This window comes from Ochotona princeps, chromosome 26 (assembly GCF_030435755.1).
Source record: "Ochotona princeps isolate mOchPri1 chromosome 26, mOchPri1.hap1, whole genome shotgun sequence".
NCBI classification, from domain to species: Eukaryota; Metazoa; Chordata; class Mammalia; order Lagomorpha; family Ochotonidae; genus Ochotona; species Ochotona princeps.
In genome coordinates this window covers 30,643,789-30,662,585 of record NC_080857.1, presented here as the reverse complement: position 1 = coordinate 30,662,585, position 18,797 = coordinate 30,643,789, and the positions used below count along the sequence as shown (strand labels likewise).

Genomic DNA, 18,797 nt, shown 5'->3' with positions numbered 1-18,797 from the left:
GTGCCGGGTCCAGGGTAGGATATTCAAATCACTCCTTACAGGAAATATGGACAGGTCCTGTTCTTTGCAGGACAGCACACAGAGGAAGAGCAACACTTTTAAAATGGAGGCCAGAGGAGGTCTGTGTTGTTGTAGCTAACCGTGTGGGTACACTCACCTGGACTGCGTGTTTCGTGGCATTAGCTTTGCACAGCCCTGGAGGCTACAGGCATTTGGAGAATGAACCAGTAGATGGGAGACTAACTCTCTTGCTCGTCTTGCTCTCTCTCTTTTTGTCTCTTTTTCTCTCCTGATTGCCTCCCTTTCAAATAAATGCACATAGGCTCTATGTGGCTGGGCCGCCTGCAAAGGGAGAGTGCCCTCACAGGCACTATTGCAGGAGCCGCTGCAAGCTGACAACCACTCCAGCTAGAAACAGTTCCTTTACCAGGCCTTGCCTGCCTCTGAGATTTGAAAAGCCTCATGACTTCCAGATCAGTTCTTCAGTAAACAACCCCGTGAGATTAGGGAAATGTCCTTTCAAATCAAAGAGAGGGGAAGTGTTGAAATGCAGTGGGAGGGACATCAAAAAGCCAGTACTTTTCAAGTGTCTCCTTGATGGAGGCGTCAATTAAAAGACACATAGGAAGCTCCCAGTTATCTTTAAGGTACATCACCACCTGCTTGTCTCCAGGTGCGGAACAGACAGATGAACCAAGTGAAGGAAATGCTGAGGCGAGAGTTGTGGGGGCTGACGCAGGACCTGGCTGCCCTGAGCCTGGCATGCCAAGGCGGCTTGTCTGTTAGCTGCTCACGGGTGTGCTAGCTCCAACATTCACCTGCTTAGCCTAAGCTGTCTGTAGTGTCCAGCCTTGGCACTATTTTTAGCTACACGGTTATGAGTGTAATTATATGCACTATAAGGAAATTTCAAAAGGAAAGTACTAGGTAAACCACAGAGGAATAAAAAAAAAAAAAAAAGGTGTAAGGATATTACCCAAGAGCTGTCTTCTGCAATCTGGAAGTAGCTGTGGCTCTGTGGCTTTGGAGTGCGGACAGAGTGCTGATGTGGTAAGCTGGCATCATGTCGGTCTAGTGCCAAGCTCTTGCTGTCATGACGGAATAGGAGCTGCAGAGCGTACACTGGCAGATGAGCTGCTGGTCCTCTCACTTCTTTGGTGGCTCCGTCATTAAAGCTATTCTATCTTGTGGTGTTTGCAGGCGGCTTCCTCGTGGGTATTCCCTTAGCGTCCGGAACCGTGAGGTCCACTGGGAGGTGGAAACATGATCTGTTCCTGACACAGGGAGGGCTGGGAATAGCAGAAGGAAAAATTGAAGAAATCAGACAGGAATGGCCACCGGAGAGTTCAACCTCCTCTGGAATTATCCCTGTCTCCTCAGAGCTCTTGTGAGAAGGCACAGGTTGTTCCACCACAGTAAGGTGGGAGGAAGTTAAGAACCATTGCAGCAGCTGCCCTGACCCCATGTGCCTTCCTACAGGCCAGCTGATGTGCCCTGCCTGACACAGAGAGGCCCATTTTTTTGTATGCCTGACATGGAGCCTGCTTACAGGGATTCTTGGGTAGCTGGCTAGCTGGCCAAGATGAATGGACACAGTGAATTAGAATTGAATGATATTTGTGTCCTGGCTGCTCCATTTCCCATCCAACTCCCTGCTTGTGGCCTGGGAAAGCAGCAGAGGATGGTTCAAAGCCTTGGGACCCTGCACCCATGTGAGAGACCCAGAGGAGACTCCTGACTCCTGGTTCCTGGCTTTAGATTGGCCCAGTTCTGGCAGTGGTACCACCTGGGGCAGTGAACCAGTAGAGGGAAGATCTTTCTGTCTCTCCTTCTCTCTGTATATCCACCTTTCCATAGAGAAAAGAAAAGAGAATAGAAAAAAAAAAAAGAAAAGAATATGGAAAAATTAAACCAAAGGCTTTCTCAAAACACTTTGGGTAGTTTGAAGGCAGGGCAGACATGTCATTGACTGTGAATAAATACTATCCATTCCGTACAAACTCAGAAGAAAGCGTCTCTAGTCTCACATACTCATAGGGAATTGTTCCACTGTAGTAATCAGGCACCTACCTTCCTACCACCCAAGATCATCTTGACACTTGTAAGAGGAAAAGAAAGTTAAGAGGGTAAAGCTATGAGTAGAAACCACTGATGACTCTTCTGTTTGAGAGAGAGAGAGAGAGAGGGAGAGAGAGAGAGATGTGGTTCACTCCTCAAAATGCCCATAATAGCCAAACCTGAGCCAGTGTAAAGCCAAGGTCTGGGAATTCAGTCTTGGTCTCCCTCATGGGTAATAGGGACTTGAGCCATCGTATCCTTCCTCTCAAGATGTGTGTTAGCTTGAAACTGGAACTGAGAGCAAAGCCAGGAATGGAACCTTACACTCTGATATGGGATGCAGGTACTCAAGTGATAGCCTAACCCCTCAGCCAAGCTACACCGTACCTAAGATTCTCCTTGGGATAAAAGAAGGCTCCAGGACCAAAGCTGTTGGTGTAGAGTTGGAACTTGTGAAACCCCGGATGGACTGAGAAATAGACCCTGGAACTCCATGACACGCCTCCCCTTTCCTGTTTGATATTCTGAGGATTTCTCTCTTCAAAGTGAACTGATTAGTGGATGCCACCTACCCACATCCCACCTACTACGTGTTGGGAATTCTCCTTAGAAACATCATGGGATGCCATGTAAACCTTTGGTTGCAAGTGTGGCTTGTTGGTCCCCCTTATCTATCCAGGAAGGTAAGAGCAGATAATGAAGGTTTGTTTTCTCAGGGTCAGCTGCTGCAGAAGTCACTGACAAACATTTCCTGGGTCAGAATCAGAGGATATATTTTAGGTTTGCAAAAGCCCTGTGGCCTCAGTCACAGCTACCCAGGACTGCCCTTGTGGTGTCAAAGCAACCAGACAGTGAGAATGAGGGGGACATGGCTGGCTGCCAATCAAACTTAATCCAAAAAGTAGAAGCAGGGACAGTAACACCACACCAGATCTGGCCATGGGCCCTCACGCAAGAATCCTGGAGCCTCGGATCTAATTTGAATTGCCTGGGGAGGGGGAGAAATTGACTAGTGGGTAGTGGAGGGGACAAGGAGGAGAGAAGGGGCATTGGACCACCTTTGCAGGTGAAGGGCAGTTGTTTGCTGTCACAATTGAGAGCAGTGGAAGCTAGGTAGATATATGGTGCTCTGGCTTCACCTCCCTGGCCAGGCCTCCAGGGATCCTGCCGGCCCTTTGGCTACCTAAGGTGCTGGCTGTTGTATAGGACCAAGCTAAAGAACCAGGCCTTTTCTCTTATTTTGATGTTTTCTCTGGGAAGCAGGTTCATAAAGATCTGATTTACACTGGATGTGAATGGAGTGGTAGCAAGTGATGAATAAAACATGTTCATTTCATTGCTGCTCGAAGTAATGACAGTAATTTCTGGACTGGTATTAGCAATTAAAATGAGGAGACATTTCTTCTTAGGGTCTTCGTCGATACCATGGAGTCAGAAGCAGCGGCTCAGGGCGCTGTGCCACCTGCCAGCCCACACACCGCCTGTTTTGCTCTGATTAATCCCAATAGGAAACAGTATGGCCTGCTTTCCAGCAGCTGTGTGGAGCCTCTAGGATATGGCAACAACCCAAGGGTTTATACGCGACTAGAAGTGTCAGCACAGCAGCAGATCGTCCACCCTGGGGTGCTGGTGTTCCCTACAGCCAGTCATGGTCACAGCACAGCCCACTCTCCCCAGCTGGCAGCTCCAGCGCTGGATGCAAGCTCTCTTCCATGGAGAGGAGCCAGAGGGCCCCAGAGCCAAGGCCCTCACCTTGCTTCAGAGCTGGCACAGGCAGGCTGAGCCCTGGATTCCGCCCCATCCATGTACAGCGTGGGGCACAGTAGAAGGGGGGCTGCTTGCCACCTTTTCCCATTATTATTCGTCACCATGGTATACATTGTCGGTTGAGGGGTCCTCACTGACCTGTGCCCCTACTGGCTGACTCTGAGCGTCTGGGGCTGTTTTGGAGCAATAAGCTGGAGGGATCGCTGCACAAATGTTTCATTGGGTTTGTGAGAACACAAACTACAGGATCCCATTGGATTAGCCAGCTCTTCTAGAACCCCGGGCTTGTTTACCTGCCTGGCCAACTTCTGGCTCATGTCTGCTTTGTGAAGTAGATGCAAAGGAGGAGAATGCAAACCTGCTTCACTCTAGTCCAAGGCTTCCCAGTGAGTGGGCTGACAGACCCAGTTCCATCATGGACAAGGCTGCACTTCCTCCGAGTTGGAGCACAGATCCCCACCAGCTGATCTTGGCTGTCTGTCCCAGGATTGTGTTCCTGAAGATTTGCATTCCTGAGCAGCTGGAGACCCCTGCTCCTTACTGATGTTTAGCACTGTCCAGCTCCCTGACCCCTGCCAAGTCCTCACTAGTCCCCGAAGGCCCCGAATCATACAAAATGAAGCCGTTACAAATCAGAGCTGTCTCAGAGAGGCAGCACACAGTTAGAGAGGAAATGAGCTTGCCTCAGGGCCTAAAGGGCCTGTGGAATGTTGCCAGAGCCAGTGCCAGGGTACCCGGTGTACTGAACTCACACTGGCTGCATCTGAGTCATAGGCTTCTTATCTCCCATATTCCACATGCTGCACAAGAACTCAGAGCTCGCAGGAGAGACGATCCCTCTATGGGGTGTGATGCTGCTCCCAGGCAGTGCTGGGCCCAGAAGGCTCAGCAAGAGCCTTGTGCTGGTCCGTGTACACGGGAGGTTCTGATCAAATACTCTGAGGAGGGGGTCCTTTTATCTACAACACCTGGTAGGGGTCTGTGGCAGCCACTGACTCTCAGGTTGCGTGGTGAGCTATGGCACCGAACTTGGCCACAATGTCAGATACTATCATTATCTTATATTTTGGGGATGTGTTCTAAGACCCCAAGTGGATGCCCAAATCCATTAATAGAAGCAAACCCTGAATTAGCTATGTTTTTTTCTATAATGCATTCCTGTGACATACTTTATCAATTAGGAACACTAAGAATAGAACAGTCATAATAATGGTGCCATAGTAAAAGCTGTATGAATGTTGTCTCTCTCTGTCATTACCGTGTGCTCACCTTTCTTCTTGGGATGATGTGAAGTAATGACAGGATGAAGCGAGGTGGATGGCATAGGTCCTATGATACAGAACTAGGCTACTGCGCAAAGGTTCTGTGAAGACAACATTGAGGTGCCACAGCAGGTGACCCTGTCACTGGAAGGCTGCCAGGGACTAGCAGGTGGCTAGCTTATGCAGCTTGTATGCCCTGGACAAGAGAGAGATCAATGTCCTGAGAGATTGTGTTATGCCAGTCAGAACAATGAGCTACTTAAAACTTAACAAATTGTTTCTGGAATTTTCCCCTTAATATTTTCAGACTGCAGGTAACCATGGACAGCCAAACATGGAAAACAAAATTGCAGATAAGGGGGTCCCATGCTTCTACAATATGGCCCCTCCACATGGGCTGCTGCATCTCAGCCCTGCCATGGCTGTGAAATGCACACATTTGCTTTGTGGCACTGTTAGATCAGGTTTCCACTAAACACAGCCTTCAGGATGACATGCCCTCGGCTGTCCTCAGGTAGAGTCAGTGTATCAGTAACCAGTGCCCAGACCCCTCAAGGAACCCTGTGGGTGCTCCTGCTGTTGAGCCCCCAGGTGCCCTGACTGGATCTCCCAGTCCCCTGCTCAGAGGGGGCTTGATGCTTGACTCTCCCAGGGGAGTTGCATGCAGGCAAAGATGGTCTCACGCTTTGGGTGCCTTCCGGCCAAGCCTGCTTTTCCAGCCAAGCCTTCTTCCTCTGCTTAGCAGACAGAAATCAATCTTTTCTAACCCTCTTGGCCAAATTCATCAGTCCCTCTATTAAATTATGACTGGAATGGCTCAAGGACGCCGGGGAGGAGCAAGTCTCTGGTGGTGTTAGTGCCAAACAGGCTGTGTGCAGTCCCTGTCCAGGCTTTTTGGATGCCTTGCTCAGGAGGTGCTCGGTTGGCTTCCTTCAGTTTGCTTTGGGAGAGTTTAGTTGAATAGCAGGATTGTTAATGAAAGCAGCTTTGTGGGACTGGTTGGAGTTGATTGTCTTGCTCCCACTCTTCAGCTAACTGTCCAATCACTGTGCCCTGATGCAAAGCTGAGGTGCCTGTCCAGTCAGAGCACTGGCTCTGTCCCAGGCTGCAGGAGCACGCACCCTCCCCCAGGCTGCAGGCACACACACCTCTGTCCCAGGCTGCAAGGCACACACACCTGTCCCTCATGCTGCAGGCACACACACCCCTCCCCCAGGCTGCAGGCACACACACCTCTGTCCCAGGCTGCAGGCACACACACCTCTGTCCCAGGCTGCAGGCACGCACACCTCTGTCCCAGGCTGCAGGCACACATATGCCTCTCCCAGGCTGCAGGCACACACACCTCTGTCCCAGGCTGCAGGCACACACACCTCTGTCCCAGGCTGCAGGCACACACACCTCTGTCCCAGGCTGCAGGCACACACACCTCTGTCCCAGGCTGCAGGCACACACACCTCTGTCCCAGGCTGCAGGCACACACACCTCTGTCCCAGGCTGCAGGCACGCACACCCCTCCCCCCTGCTGCAGGCACACATACGCCTCTCCCAGGCTGCAGGCACACACACCTCTGTCCCAGGCTGCAGGCACACACACCTCTGTCCCAGGCTGCAGGCACGCACACCCCTCTCCCAGGCTGCAGGCACACACACCTCTGTCCCAGGCTGCAGGCACGCACACCCCTCCCCCATGCTGCAGGCACGCACACCCCTCCCCCATGCTGCAGGCACACATACCCCTCCCCCAGGCTGCAGGCACACACACCTCTGTCCCAGCTCCTGTCGTTCATTCTCCAGGGAGGTGGCCCTGTGGGATCAGGAAGACATGGACTTGCCCTTCACCAGAGCTATAAATAATTTGAAAATCAACCTTGGATACTTCTGTGAAAATGTTCTAGAAGCCATTATCACTTGATATGTAAGTGATATAAAATCATCAATACCACTTGGCACATATATTTCTAGTCTTTGAGCCATAAAAATACCTGCTTTCCTCCCCATCTGGTGGATCCAGTACAGCCTGTCACGCCCATCAGAGCCCTGTGCTGTGGGACATCTGGGTTGCTTGGCGGCTCAAGATTTTCGTGTTATAAATAGTGCTGCAGCAAAAGCCTTGTCAGTACTGCTGCTCTGATTTGTTAGATTATTTTAGGATTCATTCTTAGCAAGAAACTGCTGGGTCTACAGGATAGTCTTTCCTCTCACTCCCACAGAGTGAAGTTCCAAGGAGTGAGATTTGGAGCTGATTGCATACGGGACTCCTGTGGCCTGAAAGTTCCCTTCCCTAGTCTATAAACCAGGCAGCACACTGCACACCCCTGTAGGTTCTCAGGAGCTACAGCCAGGGGGGACTTGGACCCACATCTTTCTGAGGTACTAATTTAGGATGGAGGCTGTGACTGACCAGCCCACCCTTGGGATGAGGGCTTTTCCTGCAGGAGCACACCAGTGTCATCTGTATCCCAGAGGACTGATGAATGAGAGCCAGCCCATCAGGTAGCAGGGGCTATCAGCACCAGTCCACATGCTGCAGGCTGGCCAACCCTAGCCCTAACCTTTCCCCAGCCTGCAGCCTGACTGAGCACAGCTCCTACCACCTGGGACTCTTCCCTGGACACCATGTGTCTGCGTTTGCTGCTCTTCCTCGGCTGCCCAGCTGGTCTCCTCACCTTGCGCAGCAGCCTTTGGAGACCCTGCCTCCGTGTCGACTCCCACCTGCTTACAGAGTCATGGGAAGGCCTGTCTTGGTGCTCAGGTTTGGCTCTTGTGAGTCCCTCATGTTCGGAGTGATCTTATCTCTCAATGGCGACTACCCTGGGCCATGAGAGCTGGTGGGCCTGAGCCTCCCATCTGGGAGCCTGAGTCTCTGATTCATACATCTGTCCAGTATTTCAGTTGTTTCACGTGGCAGGGGCATGGGAGTGCAGTTCTGGCGACTCCTTTGCAATTGGAGCAGAAGCCTTCCTGGAAAGGAGAGAGCTAGGGTTCACGGACCCTGACCAGTCTCAGGGTCTGACATCCTCAGGCCCACCCACCAGAGAGCTGAGCTGTGAGGCTACGTGGCCTTGTAGATAAGCTGTACGCACAAGATCCGACTCATGTATGTCCCTCCTAGCCCATCTGCCTCACACTCAGCGTGCCCACATCTCCAGCACTCCAAGCTCAGTGTGCCCGAGACCAGCCTGGGTGTCCTCCCCTGGACCTTCAGACAGCGTCTCTGCCTGCTGTTCTGCTGAGAATTCAGATCTCCAAGACAGCAGATGCATGTTGCTGTCGGCCACTGAGTCTCTGCACTTTGTTGCCAACAGCAGAGACACACAGGCACAGGACGGCCCCAGTGCCGGGTCTGGTCTTGCGCGTGCCCTGTGTGTCTGTCGTCTAGCTTCCCCACACCTAAGCTTCCTCATTTTGTTTAAATGGATGCTTGACATAAAAATACCCATTGGCAGGCATGCAGTGGGACTGGGGGACTCCTCAGTGTTTGGTCAGCTCTGCACGAGGAGCGCCATGTCACTGTAGCTGCTACAGTACCCTAAATCCTCAGACTCTCTCCCTCGTCCAGCGGCTGAGCCTCCCGCTGGTGCATGGAAACCTGCAGGTCTGGGCCTGCGACTCCCTGTCTCCTGTGCCCCTCCCCGGTCATCACTGGACCCTGCAGTGAGGGCTAGAACGTTTCATATGGCCTGGCCTCCTGGCTGTGTTCTGCCTCCTGCGTGGCCCTGGCTGTGTCAGTAACCTTTGAAAACCACCAGCTCCCTCCTCTCATGAGTATTGGGGATGCCAGGGGGGCAGTCCTTGGTGACTTGGAGTTTCCATGGAGACAGTAGGGGGTGCCTGTCATCTCTGTCTGCCTCTTCCAGAGCCAGGTGGAGTTTGTGAGTTGGAAGTGGCTTCGGCTGCCATTTATGGGCCTTAGTCAGGAAGGTGTGTGGCCATGCAGAGCAAGATGGATCAGCAGGTGGTCCTCAGCCTTGGCGCCCATTAGCTGAAAAGTATGAGATAGCCCTTCACCAACTCACTTAGCTTAAGGTCAGGGGTGAGGCCAGTCAAATCCATGGCTGAGTGCCTGCCTGCTGCCTTCCTGGTGCCTTCTAGCCTCCCGCCTTGGGGATATCTGCTCTTAGTGGTGCCTACGCACCTGAGGACCCACAGATGTGCCTTTCCGAGCCAGAGCATTGAATAGCTTCCCAAGATACCAGCAGCCTAATCAATTGCCTCTAGTGTCCGCCGAGATCCTTCTCCTACACCTTGGGTCCAGAAGGGATCCTCAAGACAGGGAGAAAACGCTGGCCTCTCCCCCATGCACCCTGAATTCCCCTCTGTGCTGGCTCCCTGGGTTTGTGATGCTTGCTGTTCCACAAGCTGCATGACTTGAAGCACAGGAAGTTACTCTCCTAACTTCCGGCAGCCCTGAGTGCATCACTTCAGTGTCTGTCTTCATCGTCACACATCCTTCCTTCCCATCTGTGTGTCTCTGTTCTCCTTCTCTGTATCTCAGAAAGACAGTCCTGAGGTCCGGGTCTTGCTCTAATAAAAAAAAAAAAATCCTGACCTCATTGTGTATGTGCCCAGAAGCCAGCATTCTTAGGTACTGAGGGCCAGGGCTTTGTCATGTCCTCACGATGCAGCCTGTATGCAATGACTGTGAAGAGGAAGATGGGAGGATGAGAGAACTGGGTGGAAGGGTATCTGGGCAACAACACGGCTAGGTCTGAGGGTTATGTGTGCAGGAATGTCCCTGGGCAAGACCAACGTGTACCCACAATCCTCTGCCTTAACCTCCTTGATCTTAGTATGCACCTGCTGCTTAGCAAGTGTCCTCATGAGGACCCCTTGAGGCCTTGTGTCTGAATGGGAAGTGCTCAGTAGACCCTGGTCACCCCACAGTCTTTCACTGTCCACTGCCAATGAACCAGTTTTATTGTGAGGGCAATCTTAGTTTCTGTAGAAACTGTCTTGTAATGAGTTCGTGTTCTTTATCACAAAAGGCTTTAGTTAGGTTTTCTTTAACAGAATAATTCAAGTTCTAAGAACAAAGCCAGGCCTCCCATGGTGCTGGTACGGTGGGGTCAGGCCACTGCTGTCCACTGCTGTCACATGGACAGACCCTCATCTTCTCACTGCTGTGTCTTGTCTGTTTTCAGGATTCCTCCTTGGCCGGACCTGCCCCCACAGCCGTCCCGCGAGCTGCCACTGTGGCCGGAGAGCAGGGCATACCTCCCAAAGTCCAGCTTCCCCTCAACGTGTGAGCTGCTCTGGGTTTGTTGGGTCCCACACCCCCCTGTCCCTCTTTCACCCTATGTGGCATCTATTGTGCTTCTTCATTGGACCAGTTATATACATTGAGAGGAGAGAAAGACAGCCAAAAGTTTAGGAGATTCTTGTATTAATTCTAGAGGCAGATTTGTGTTCACTCTTCAAACGCCCACAGTGGCCAGGGCCAGGACCGAGAGCAGGTCTTCTACATGGGTGATGAGAACCCCACTATGTGTTTGTCCCACCATCACCGCCTGCCAAGGTCGGCATTAACAGGCAGCTGGAACAAGGAGTTGGAAATGGGTATGAAACCCAGATACTCTGCTATGAGACACAGACACCTTCACAAGCTTCATAACCACTGGGCTCCACACATGCCCCTAGCAAACTTGATTATGTCAGTGACCCTAGGACATTGATTATAAGCAAAAAGAATCGGCATAGTCATGCCTGCAGGCCGTTGGCTGGTCAGGAAAGAACAAGCCATACCACAGAGCAGAGGCCCCTGAGGAGGTCTGGGGAGGGCAGGTGGCGACTGGACCAGTGAGGGCCAGAAGAGCTGGGAGTGGATGCTAGCCATGGACTGCTCAGAAGTACTCAGCCTGATCCCTCCTGGGACTGCCAGCTGCATGCCATCCCCAAATACAGCCAGACGAATCCTCTCCGGGAAGGGAGATACATATCCTGTTTAAACAATCTGCTCTCTTGAATGACGGCTGTTTAGAAATACCCATTTAGACTGCTCTCTGCTTGCACTTAGCATGGGTTCAGGCACCTGAACACGTATCTGGAGTGAAGCATACGGCTTTGGCAGTCAGCATAGCAAACACAGAAAGTTCTACAGGCCCTAAGCAGGGCACTCAGGTCCAACTGAAGAATGAAGTGTATTTCCAGTTTAAAAATGCCAAAAGTAATTTACAAAAGTAATTTGCTGAGCCTTATAAGGGGTTCCTACAAGTAGCTAGGCTCTCTGGTACATGCTTGCCTTGTCTTTAAACCAGATCAACACGTAAGCCTGTGCCTGGTGCTGGCTTGGAAAGCTCTGCTCTGACTAACCAATCTGGAGGAAATGTGTAACTTACTCAGTGTTGACTCAGCTTCCTGAGTGGACCGCAGCAATGTTCCAGATGTCTTCAGGTTAAAATTCAAATTTTCACCAGCACTAAGCTGGGGTACAGTCAGCCTATGTCTGCTTTCACAAGTTTTGCACCCATGATTCTGCGTTTGTGGGTTTCCTTGGATCAAACCAGCTATGAATAGAAAATACTGAAAATGAAATTTCATGAAGTTCCATAAAAGCAAAACTTGTGGTGCACACCCAGTACTCATTTAATGTGCACAAATGAAGCAATGTGTGGGCTCTCTATTAGGCATTGCAAGCCACTGGTACTGATGAAAGCCTGCAGAAGGTGAACCCACATTTTATGCAAACACCATGTCTGTAGGGGAGCTGAGCATCGCTGGATTTCAGTGTCCACAGTGGCCCTGGGCCCAATGCTTGTGAGTTCTGAGGGACAGTCATCTACCATACCCCTGGATCAGTTCAAGCAGCTACTTCACAGTTGTCCCCAAGGGGACACTCCAACGGGGATGGACATGGGACAGGGTATTGGACTTGCTCCTCTTGGGGAACTGGGTGGAGGATGCCAAAGATCTCCAAGGAAGGAGATGTACCTTTGCAGAGGGATGCCTGATGTGCTGCCCAGGTGGAAGGCAGGGTGCGGGCCAGGGCGGGAGACACTGAGCACCTCAAAGGCGATGCTCACACATGTCCAGGCTCTGGCAGCTGCCACCTGCTCCTTGAGGGCCAACAGTGTCCCCTCCCTGGGTACTGATGGGCACATGGGCTGCTCTGCCTTGGAACCTGAGTTGTGAAGAGCCTAAAGATGTTTTGGGGGACTTAGCTATGGACAGACCTTCAAGCTTTGCGTGGCTGTTTGATTTGGTCTTGTTGTATCCCTTGCCTCCCTGCCCTGGGAACGAGGCTGCTTTACCTCCTCATCAACGTTACATTTCCCGCCTTACCCAGGCTGCTCTGTTGGCTGATTTTCCTAAGGCTAAGGAAAGGGATTCAAGCCAGGTGTGCCATAAGGGTATCAAGGAGTTGGGTGGGAAAATGTCCCCAGGCATCAGCTGTGTTGAGTTAGTTTACACGTTACTTAGCTTTACTAAGCAGCAGACACTCTCTGGGTGAGACCTCACATCTTACATGCATGATCTGTTTTTGAAAGCATGACCTGTGAAATCATTGCATTCCTTATGTTATTCTCTGGGGTGAAAAGCTGAAGTTAACCTCATCTGTTTATTAGGTAAAGCACTAGTCTGGACTATTCGCTCATCCTCCTTGAAAGCTCTGAGCTCTGAGTCCTGTGGGTACCCAGGCAAGATCGGGATTGTTACCCTGGCTGTTCTTCCCAAAGCAGAATCTGCTAAGTCACGTTCAAAGGTCTGAACTTGAACATGAGAGGAACAGCTTACAAAAACAACCTCAGCAATCATTGCTGATGGGTGCTGATGCAGGGTTGGGGAAGTGTTGTTGTGGGACTCAAGGCCCAGATGTTGGAGCCCACGTGGATGTCAGTGCAGGAGTAACTCCAACAGACCCTTGCCCCAAATCCTCATTGTCAGACGGCTTAGACCTCTCCAGCCAAGCTGTGTGCCTGAACCCTGAAGCCTGGCATTGCAAAGGCCTTGCATGGCTTGGTCAGCAGAATTCTAACACAAACCTGGTTTCCATGGTACAGACATGCTCAGGGGTTTGTGGCCCCAATATGCAGAAGGAGGGTCTCTGTTCTCTCAATAGCTCTCACTAGCATACGTCGGCAGAGACACGCACTGCCACTGCTCTGGGACGTCCCCTCTGGGCCCTGAGCACATCCAGCTGACTTGCTAGTGCATGTCCCAGGCTGGAGGTGCACTGCGGGTCATGCCCTGGCCAGCCCAGAGTTGAAGGTTCACAAGTGCTCTGGATGCCGAAGCCTAAGGTTGGAATTCCCATCTCTATACTGCCGTTTGCTTCCTGGAGCCCACAGCTGGGCAGGAGGGGCCTGAGGAAGCTGGGCTTCTCCGTGGCAGAGCAGCACTGAAGGACTGAGGAAGGAGCACCCCTAGTCTCGTGGAGTCTCCTGGGAGCTCTGCCTGTCCTCAGATGCTGCTTAGGGAGGAAAAGTGGAGTCTACTTCCTGGTAGCTGGGGCTTCCTATTTGATTCCAGGGCCAGGGTGTGTAACTCTTCAGTTGTGGGAAAACCAAGACCTCCAAGATCCTGCAGGGAACCCAGGAGTTCTGGGTAAGCAAAGAAAGCAGAGCCCCCAGGAACCACAGCTTCAGGTACTCAGGTAGCAGCAAGCATCCCTGGATATGGTTGGGCCATGCTGGTCACATGAAATGGCTCTCTATCGCTCTGTCACAAGCAGGTAACCCTGCTAGAGATCCTAGTGCCATCTTGTCATGAAGACAAAAGGCTCCCTTACCACCCTCAAGGACAGTGGGGCCCCCAAATCCCTGGGAGAGGATGGTGAACAAGCCAGGCCCCCATTCAGGACAAGGCAGCCCCTACACAATTGAGACAACCCACTCTGCCACACGGCAGTGGGTCATGCACTGAAGCCGCGTTGGGATCCAGAAGGCAGCCCTGAGGTTTGGAGGTCTGGGGTGTGCTCTCAGGACCTTGCATCAGGGAGACAGCTCCTGAGATGTGACGGATCCTCTGGGGTTCTGGGACTCAGTCTCCCAAGGGACACCAAATGCAGGGCTGGCCTCAGCTGCCCTTGAGGCGGGTCATAGACCTGGGTGGTACAGTACCCCAAGTGGTGTCACAGTGAGCAAGCCGCGGCCATTGCCCTGAGTGGAGAACCAGGTGGCTGGATACGGCTAGGTCTATTCTGTGGTGAGGCATCGGCTTTAGAATGCAGCAGAAGGGCCTGGGGCTTGTTGGTACAGGCTGCTGCGTCTCTCTGGCAGGTCTAGGCCCCAAAATCTGCCATCCTTCCAACTCTGGGCCACGCTGATGCTGCCTTTCCCAGAGCACTCCTGGGGGGGTCCCTCCCCCATGGCAGCCATTGCAAATGCTCAGTTCCCAAACTGGCTTCACAGCCACACACTTCAGCTTCCTTCTGCTGTGAGTTCCACACACCTTGGAGTACCCCCCTCTCTACCTGGGAAGCCTAGAAAATCGGGAGAGCCCCTACCTCCTGCCCCAGGAGGCCTGAGTGGCCTGTGCCAGCTGGGTGGGAAGGGCAGAGGTTTGGCCATACCACAGTATCCCAGATTCTCCCAGGATTTTTTGGCAGAACTTGTACCCACAGTCATCTCAAAGCTCCTGTACCTGCTACAGCTCTTTCAGAGGATTCTACCTGGCCTTCTAACCAAAAGGGGGAAATGTCTGCTCTTTAGCCCTGGCATCGCTCCAGCTGTCTGCACTCCATTGGAGCAGGGATTTCCTCTAAGTCCAAGACACTCTTGCCGCACCCAGGGTCACCCAGTAGACAGCGTTGCAACAGTCTGCAGGTGGACACAGTTGTTTCCAGCCTGAGCTGGGTGGTAGGCTGGCAAGGAGGACAGAAGCGGGACTCCTTGTAGGCTTGGAAAGAATCTTTTACTTATTTCAGGAGAGTCATGAGCAAGCCTTTAGCTAGAGGAGAAGGGGGAGGGGAGAAGCTGATGACAACGCTAAAATACTTTGATTTACTCCTATTAGAAAGGAAGAGAAATCTGTAGATAATACCAGGGAATGATATTGCTGTAAAACTAAGTGAGCAACATGGGTGAACAAAGGCTGGCTCAGGCCCTTCTGGCAGGCTGCCTGTGACAGCAAACCATGCCACACTGGCACCATCACCAGCCTGGCCAGCCAGAGCAATGTCCCAAGGTGCCAGGCAAAGAGGACAAAGGGCTGATGCCTGGCCTCTGGCTTGGTGCCCAGCACACACCTGCAGGGGCACAGCTTTCCCTCAACCACCTACTCAGAAGGGGCATCTTCTCCTGCATGCAGAATGCAAGATGATGATGAAGACTCCTGGCACCAACCCATCCAAGTCTCATCTCCGCTAAGGTACTTTTAGAAGCACCCTGCATGAGACGTGATCTCTGCGTGTGCCAGACTGCCTGGTGGCCCGGATGCAATGGATGCAACTAGAGTCCATGGAGGCATGGGTGGAGGCTCTCAGGCCCTTTGAAGCAAACAGAGAACAGGAGCTGGGAGGATGAAGACTGTTTTGCTTGCAGGAGTCGCTGGCTCGCCAGGTTCCAACACATGGGCCCCATGTGGGGTCCTGTGGATGTGGTCCAAACCAGACAAGGCACATGACAGCCAAGAGGCGCTAGTGCGTCTGTCACTTGGAAAGCCACCAGATGAGGGGAGCAGCTGCAGAGACCCTGGTGAGGAGGAGCAGAGGCATTCATGAGGCGCAAGTCACTCTCCCAGCATGGCGCACCAAGTGCTCTCTCTTGAGTTACTCAGAAAGAAAGCTGTAAAATGACACACTCCCCACCAGGGGCTGGGCCCCACCTAGCATGGGCTGCTGCCAGAGCCACAGACGCCACACCAGGAGAACAACCAGGCTGAGCCCATCTGCTTCTGGTTTTCCCTCGGAAACACCCGAAGGGGGGAAAAAAAATAAGAGGAATGAGATTTTTCAAGGTGAGGTCAGACTTGTTTGCATTCTGGTTCCCCCGGCAACATGCACCTAGAGGCTGAAATGGACACACTGAGCCAGAGAAAGGCTTCCTCCTTTAGACAGAGCAAATTCCAAGCTGCAGATGAAAAGCCTGAGTGTGGAAGTGCCTGGAACAAATGCCTACAGCACCTCCTCATGCAGTGATCCTCACAGGCACCCCTTTGATCCTGAGCCAGCCTTGCCCCAGGCCAGGCTCTTTGGGACTTGCACATTCCCTAGCCCCTGTTGGCAGCTCCCACTGGGTAGACAAGGACAGACTCTTGGTCTGTTAGAGGATTAGCTTCCCTAGCTGTGAAACCTCAGAATGCCTTTGGCACATACACAAAACTGCGTGTCTGTCACAAGGCAGACATTGGTTTCTGTCCTGCCTCCTCTGATGGCTGCGCACCTGGGATGGGGCACAGCAGCGTGTGGCTGAGGCCTCAGGAAAGGACAAAGAGTTGGGGACAGCACTTGAAGAAGGTGTGTGCACCATCTCTGTGGCGGCTGGCACCTCCCCTGCTGGCTGGCATTAATGCCCGGGCACTGACAACTTACCCAAAACTTCCAGTAGGTGGAGAGTAATGAGCCAGGGACTGAAGTTATGGACACCAGGGTGGAAATTTAACATAAGAACTCGCTGGAGGGAATAATAAAAGTGACTGGAAACAAAGAGCCATGTACCAACTGCAATAAGTAAAATCGAACTGTAGACCTGTGGGTGACAGAGCTTAGAAACCTGCCCCAAAGAGAAGAATCTGATAACCAGAAGTACAATGACCAAGAGCAAAAGAAGAGACAGAGGCACAATGAATGTTACTGAAGACTCCCCTGCAAAGGAGCAAAAGCCTTTGCCGACTTCAGAGTTAACTAAGGAAGACATCGAGAAAATGGGGGATACAGAATTCAAAACACTTGTTATAAAGCTTCTTATCAACAGCGAGAAACTAAAGCAGGCATTCAAGGAATTTAAGATATATGTCACACAGGAAATGAATCGAATGAAAGCTGATGTATCAGACATGAAGAATACAGTGGAGCAAATTAAAAGTACAATGGAGAGTCTCCAAAATAGAATGAAGGAAGCAGAAGGAAGAATCTCAAAATTAGAAGATATTTCCTGTCACCAGGGGGTGGGGGGACAACAAACAAAAAGCTGGAAGCAGACCTGTGTCAAATTAAAAGTATTGAAGAATTGGAAGACACTAAGGCCAAATGTAAGACTTATGGGAGTCCCAGAAGGTACAGAAAGAGGGACTGAGAATAGAGATATATTCAATAAAATAATAAGGGAAAATGTCCCTAATCTAAAGAAAGAATTGGAAAACAACATCCAGGAGGGGCACAGAAAAGGGTTGACCAAAAGCGATCTTCACCACAACCCATGATTATCAAGCTCTCTTCAATCAAACATATAAGGAAAAGATCCTTAAATATGCACATGAAAAAGATCAGCTGAAATATAAAGGAATGCCAATTAAACTCACAGGAGATCTCTCACAGGAAACTCTAGAGGCCAGAAGAGAATGGAGAGACATATTCCAGATTCTAAAAGCAAAAAATTGTCTGCCCAGGATAATGTACCCAGAAAAGCTTTCCTTTGTCTTTAAGAATGAAATAAAATTCTTCCATAATATAGAAAAGTTAAAAGAATATGCCTCTTCCAAACCTGCCCTACAAATGATATGTAAAGATGTTCTCTTGACAGAAAAGAGGAATAGCATCCACCAAAACCAAAGGAAAATGCAAAGAACATTCCAGTAAAATGATAACAAAAGACTAAATCAATGAACAACCCATTGCCAAAATGATTGAACCAAATTGCCTCCTATTTATATTAACCCTGAATTTATATTAACTCCTATTTATATTAACCCTATTTATATTAACCCTATTTGTATTAACCCTGAATGTAACTGGCTTAAACTCATAAATCAAATGTCATAAATTAGTAGACTGGATTAAAAAAAAACAAATCTATTTGTTGCCTACAAGAGACACATTTTGCCACCAAAGATCAGCGGAAACTACCTCTCATGAATTTTAATGTCGTTTTTTATTTGTTTGTGTCACCTCTTTAAAAACACTTTGTCATTAAATTCTTCAGTGACATGTAGATCATAGAGTAGCACCGTTTTCTTCACAGAGGTTCTTTGATTTTCTTATTTCTTTTTTTAACAAATTATTTTATTTTAATGTAAAGTCAGATTTACAGAGAAAAGTAAGAGTCAGAGAGGAACATCTTCCATCCGATGATTCACTCCCCAATGGCCGGAGATGAGCCAATCCGAAGCCAGGAGCCAGAAGCTTCTGCCATGTCTCCTATGTGCGTACAGGGTCCCAAGGCTTTGGGCCATTCTCAACTGCTTTCCCAGGCCACTCTCAGGGAGCTGGATGGGAAGCAGGGCTGCTGGGTTTAGAACCAGTGCCCATGTGGGATCCCGGTGTTTTCAAGGTGAGGATTTTAGCCACTAGGCTACAACACCTGGCCGTTTCTTTTTCATTTCTTCAGTGGCACATTAGTCATTCAGTAACATGTTCTTTAACTTCATGGTATTGTACATTTCTTTCTTTTTTTTTCTGTTGTTGATTTTGTTTTGTGGCTTTTCATTTAAGGGGATGTACAGTAACCGTGTAATGGAGGCTATCATATCCAGATGTGAGGTTACAATGCAGTATGCATCTCTACTTCTACATCAAAGATGGACTCTCAATGAAACTCTTTACTCTATCTTGACAATAGGATGCTGGAGTCTGCCAATGTCATGCCCGCAGTGATGGACATATGACTATTTATG

The 18,797-nt window shown here is 50.6% G+C and overlaps 1 protein-coding gene across 1 annotated transcript in view; it reads left to right on the top strand.

Annotated features, from left to right (window-relative positions):
* Window positions 1-18,797, top strand: part of SH3RF3 (SH3 domain containing ring finger 3) — a 309,589-nt gene that overhangs the window by 239,688 nt on the left and 51,104 nt on the right. The window contains exon 5 of the mRNA XM_058655460.1: window positions 10,232-10,332. Within this exon, the coding sequence (XP_058511443.1) occupies window positions 10,232-10,332 (101 nt within the window). The remainder of the gene's footprint in view (window positions 1-10,231; window positions 10,333-18,797) is intronic.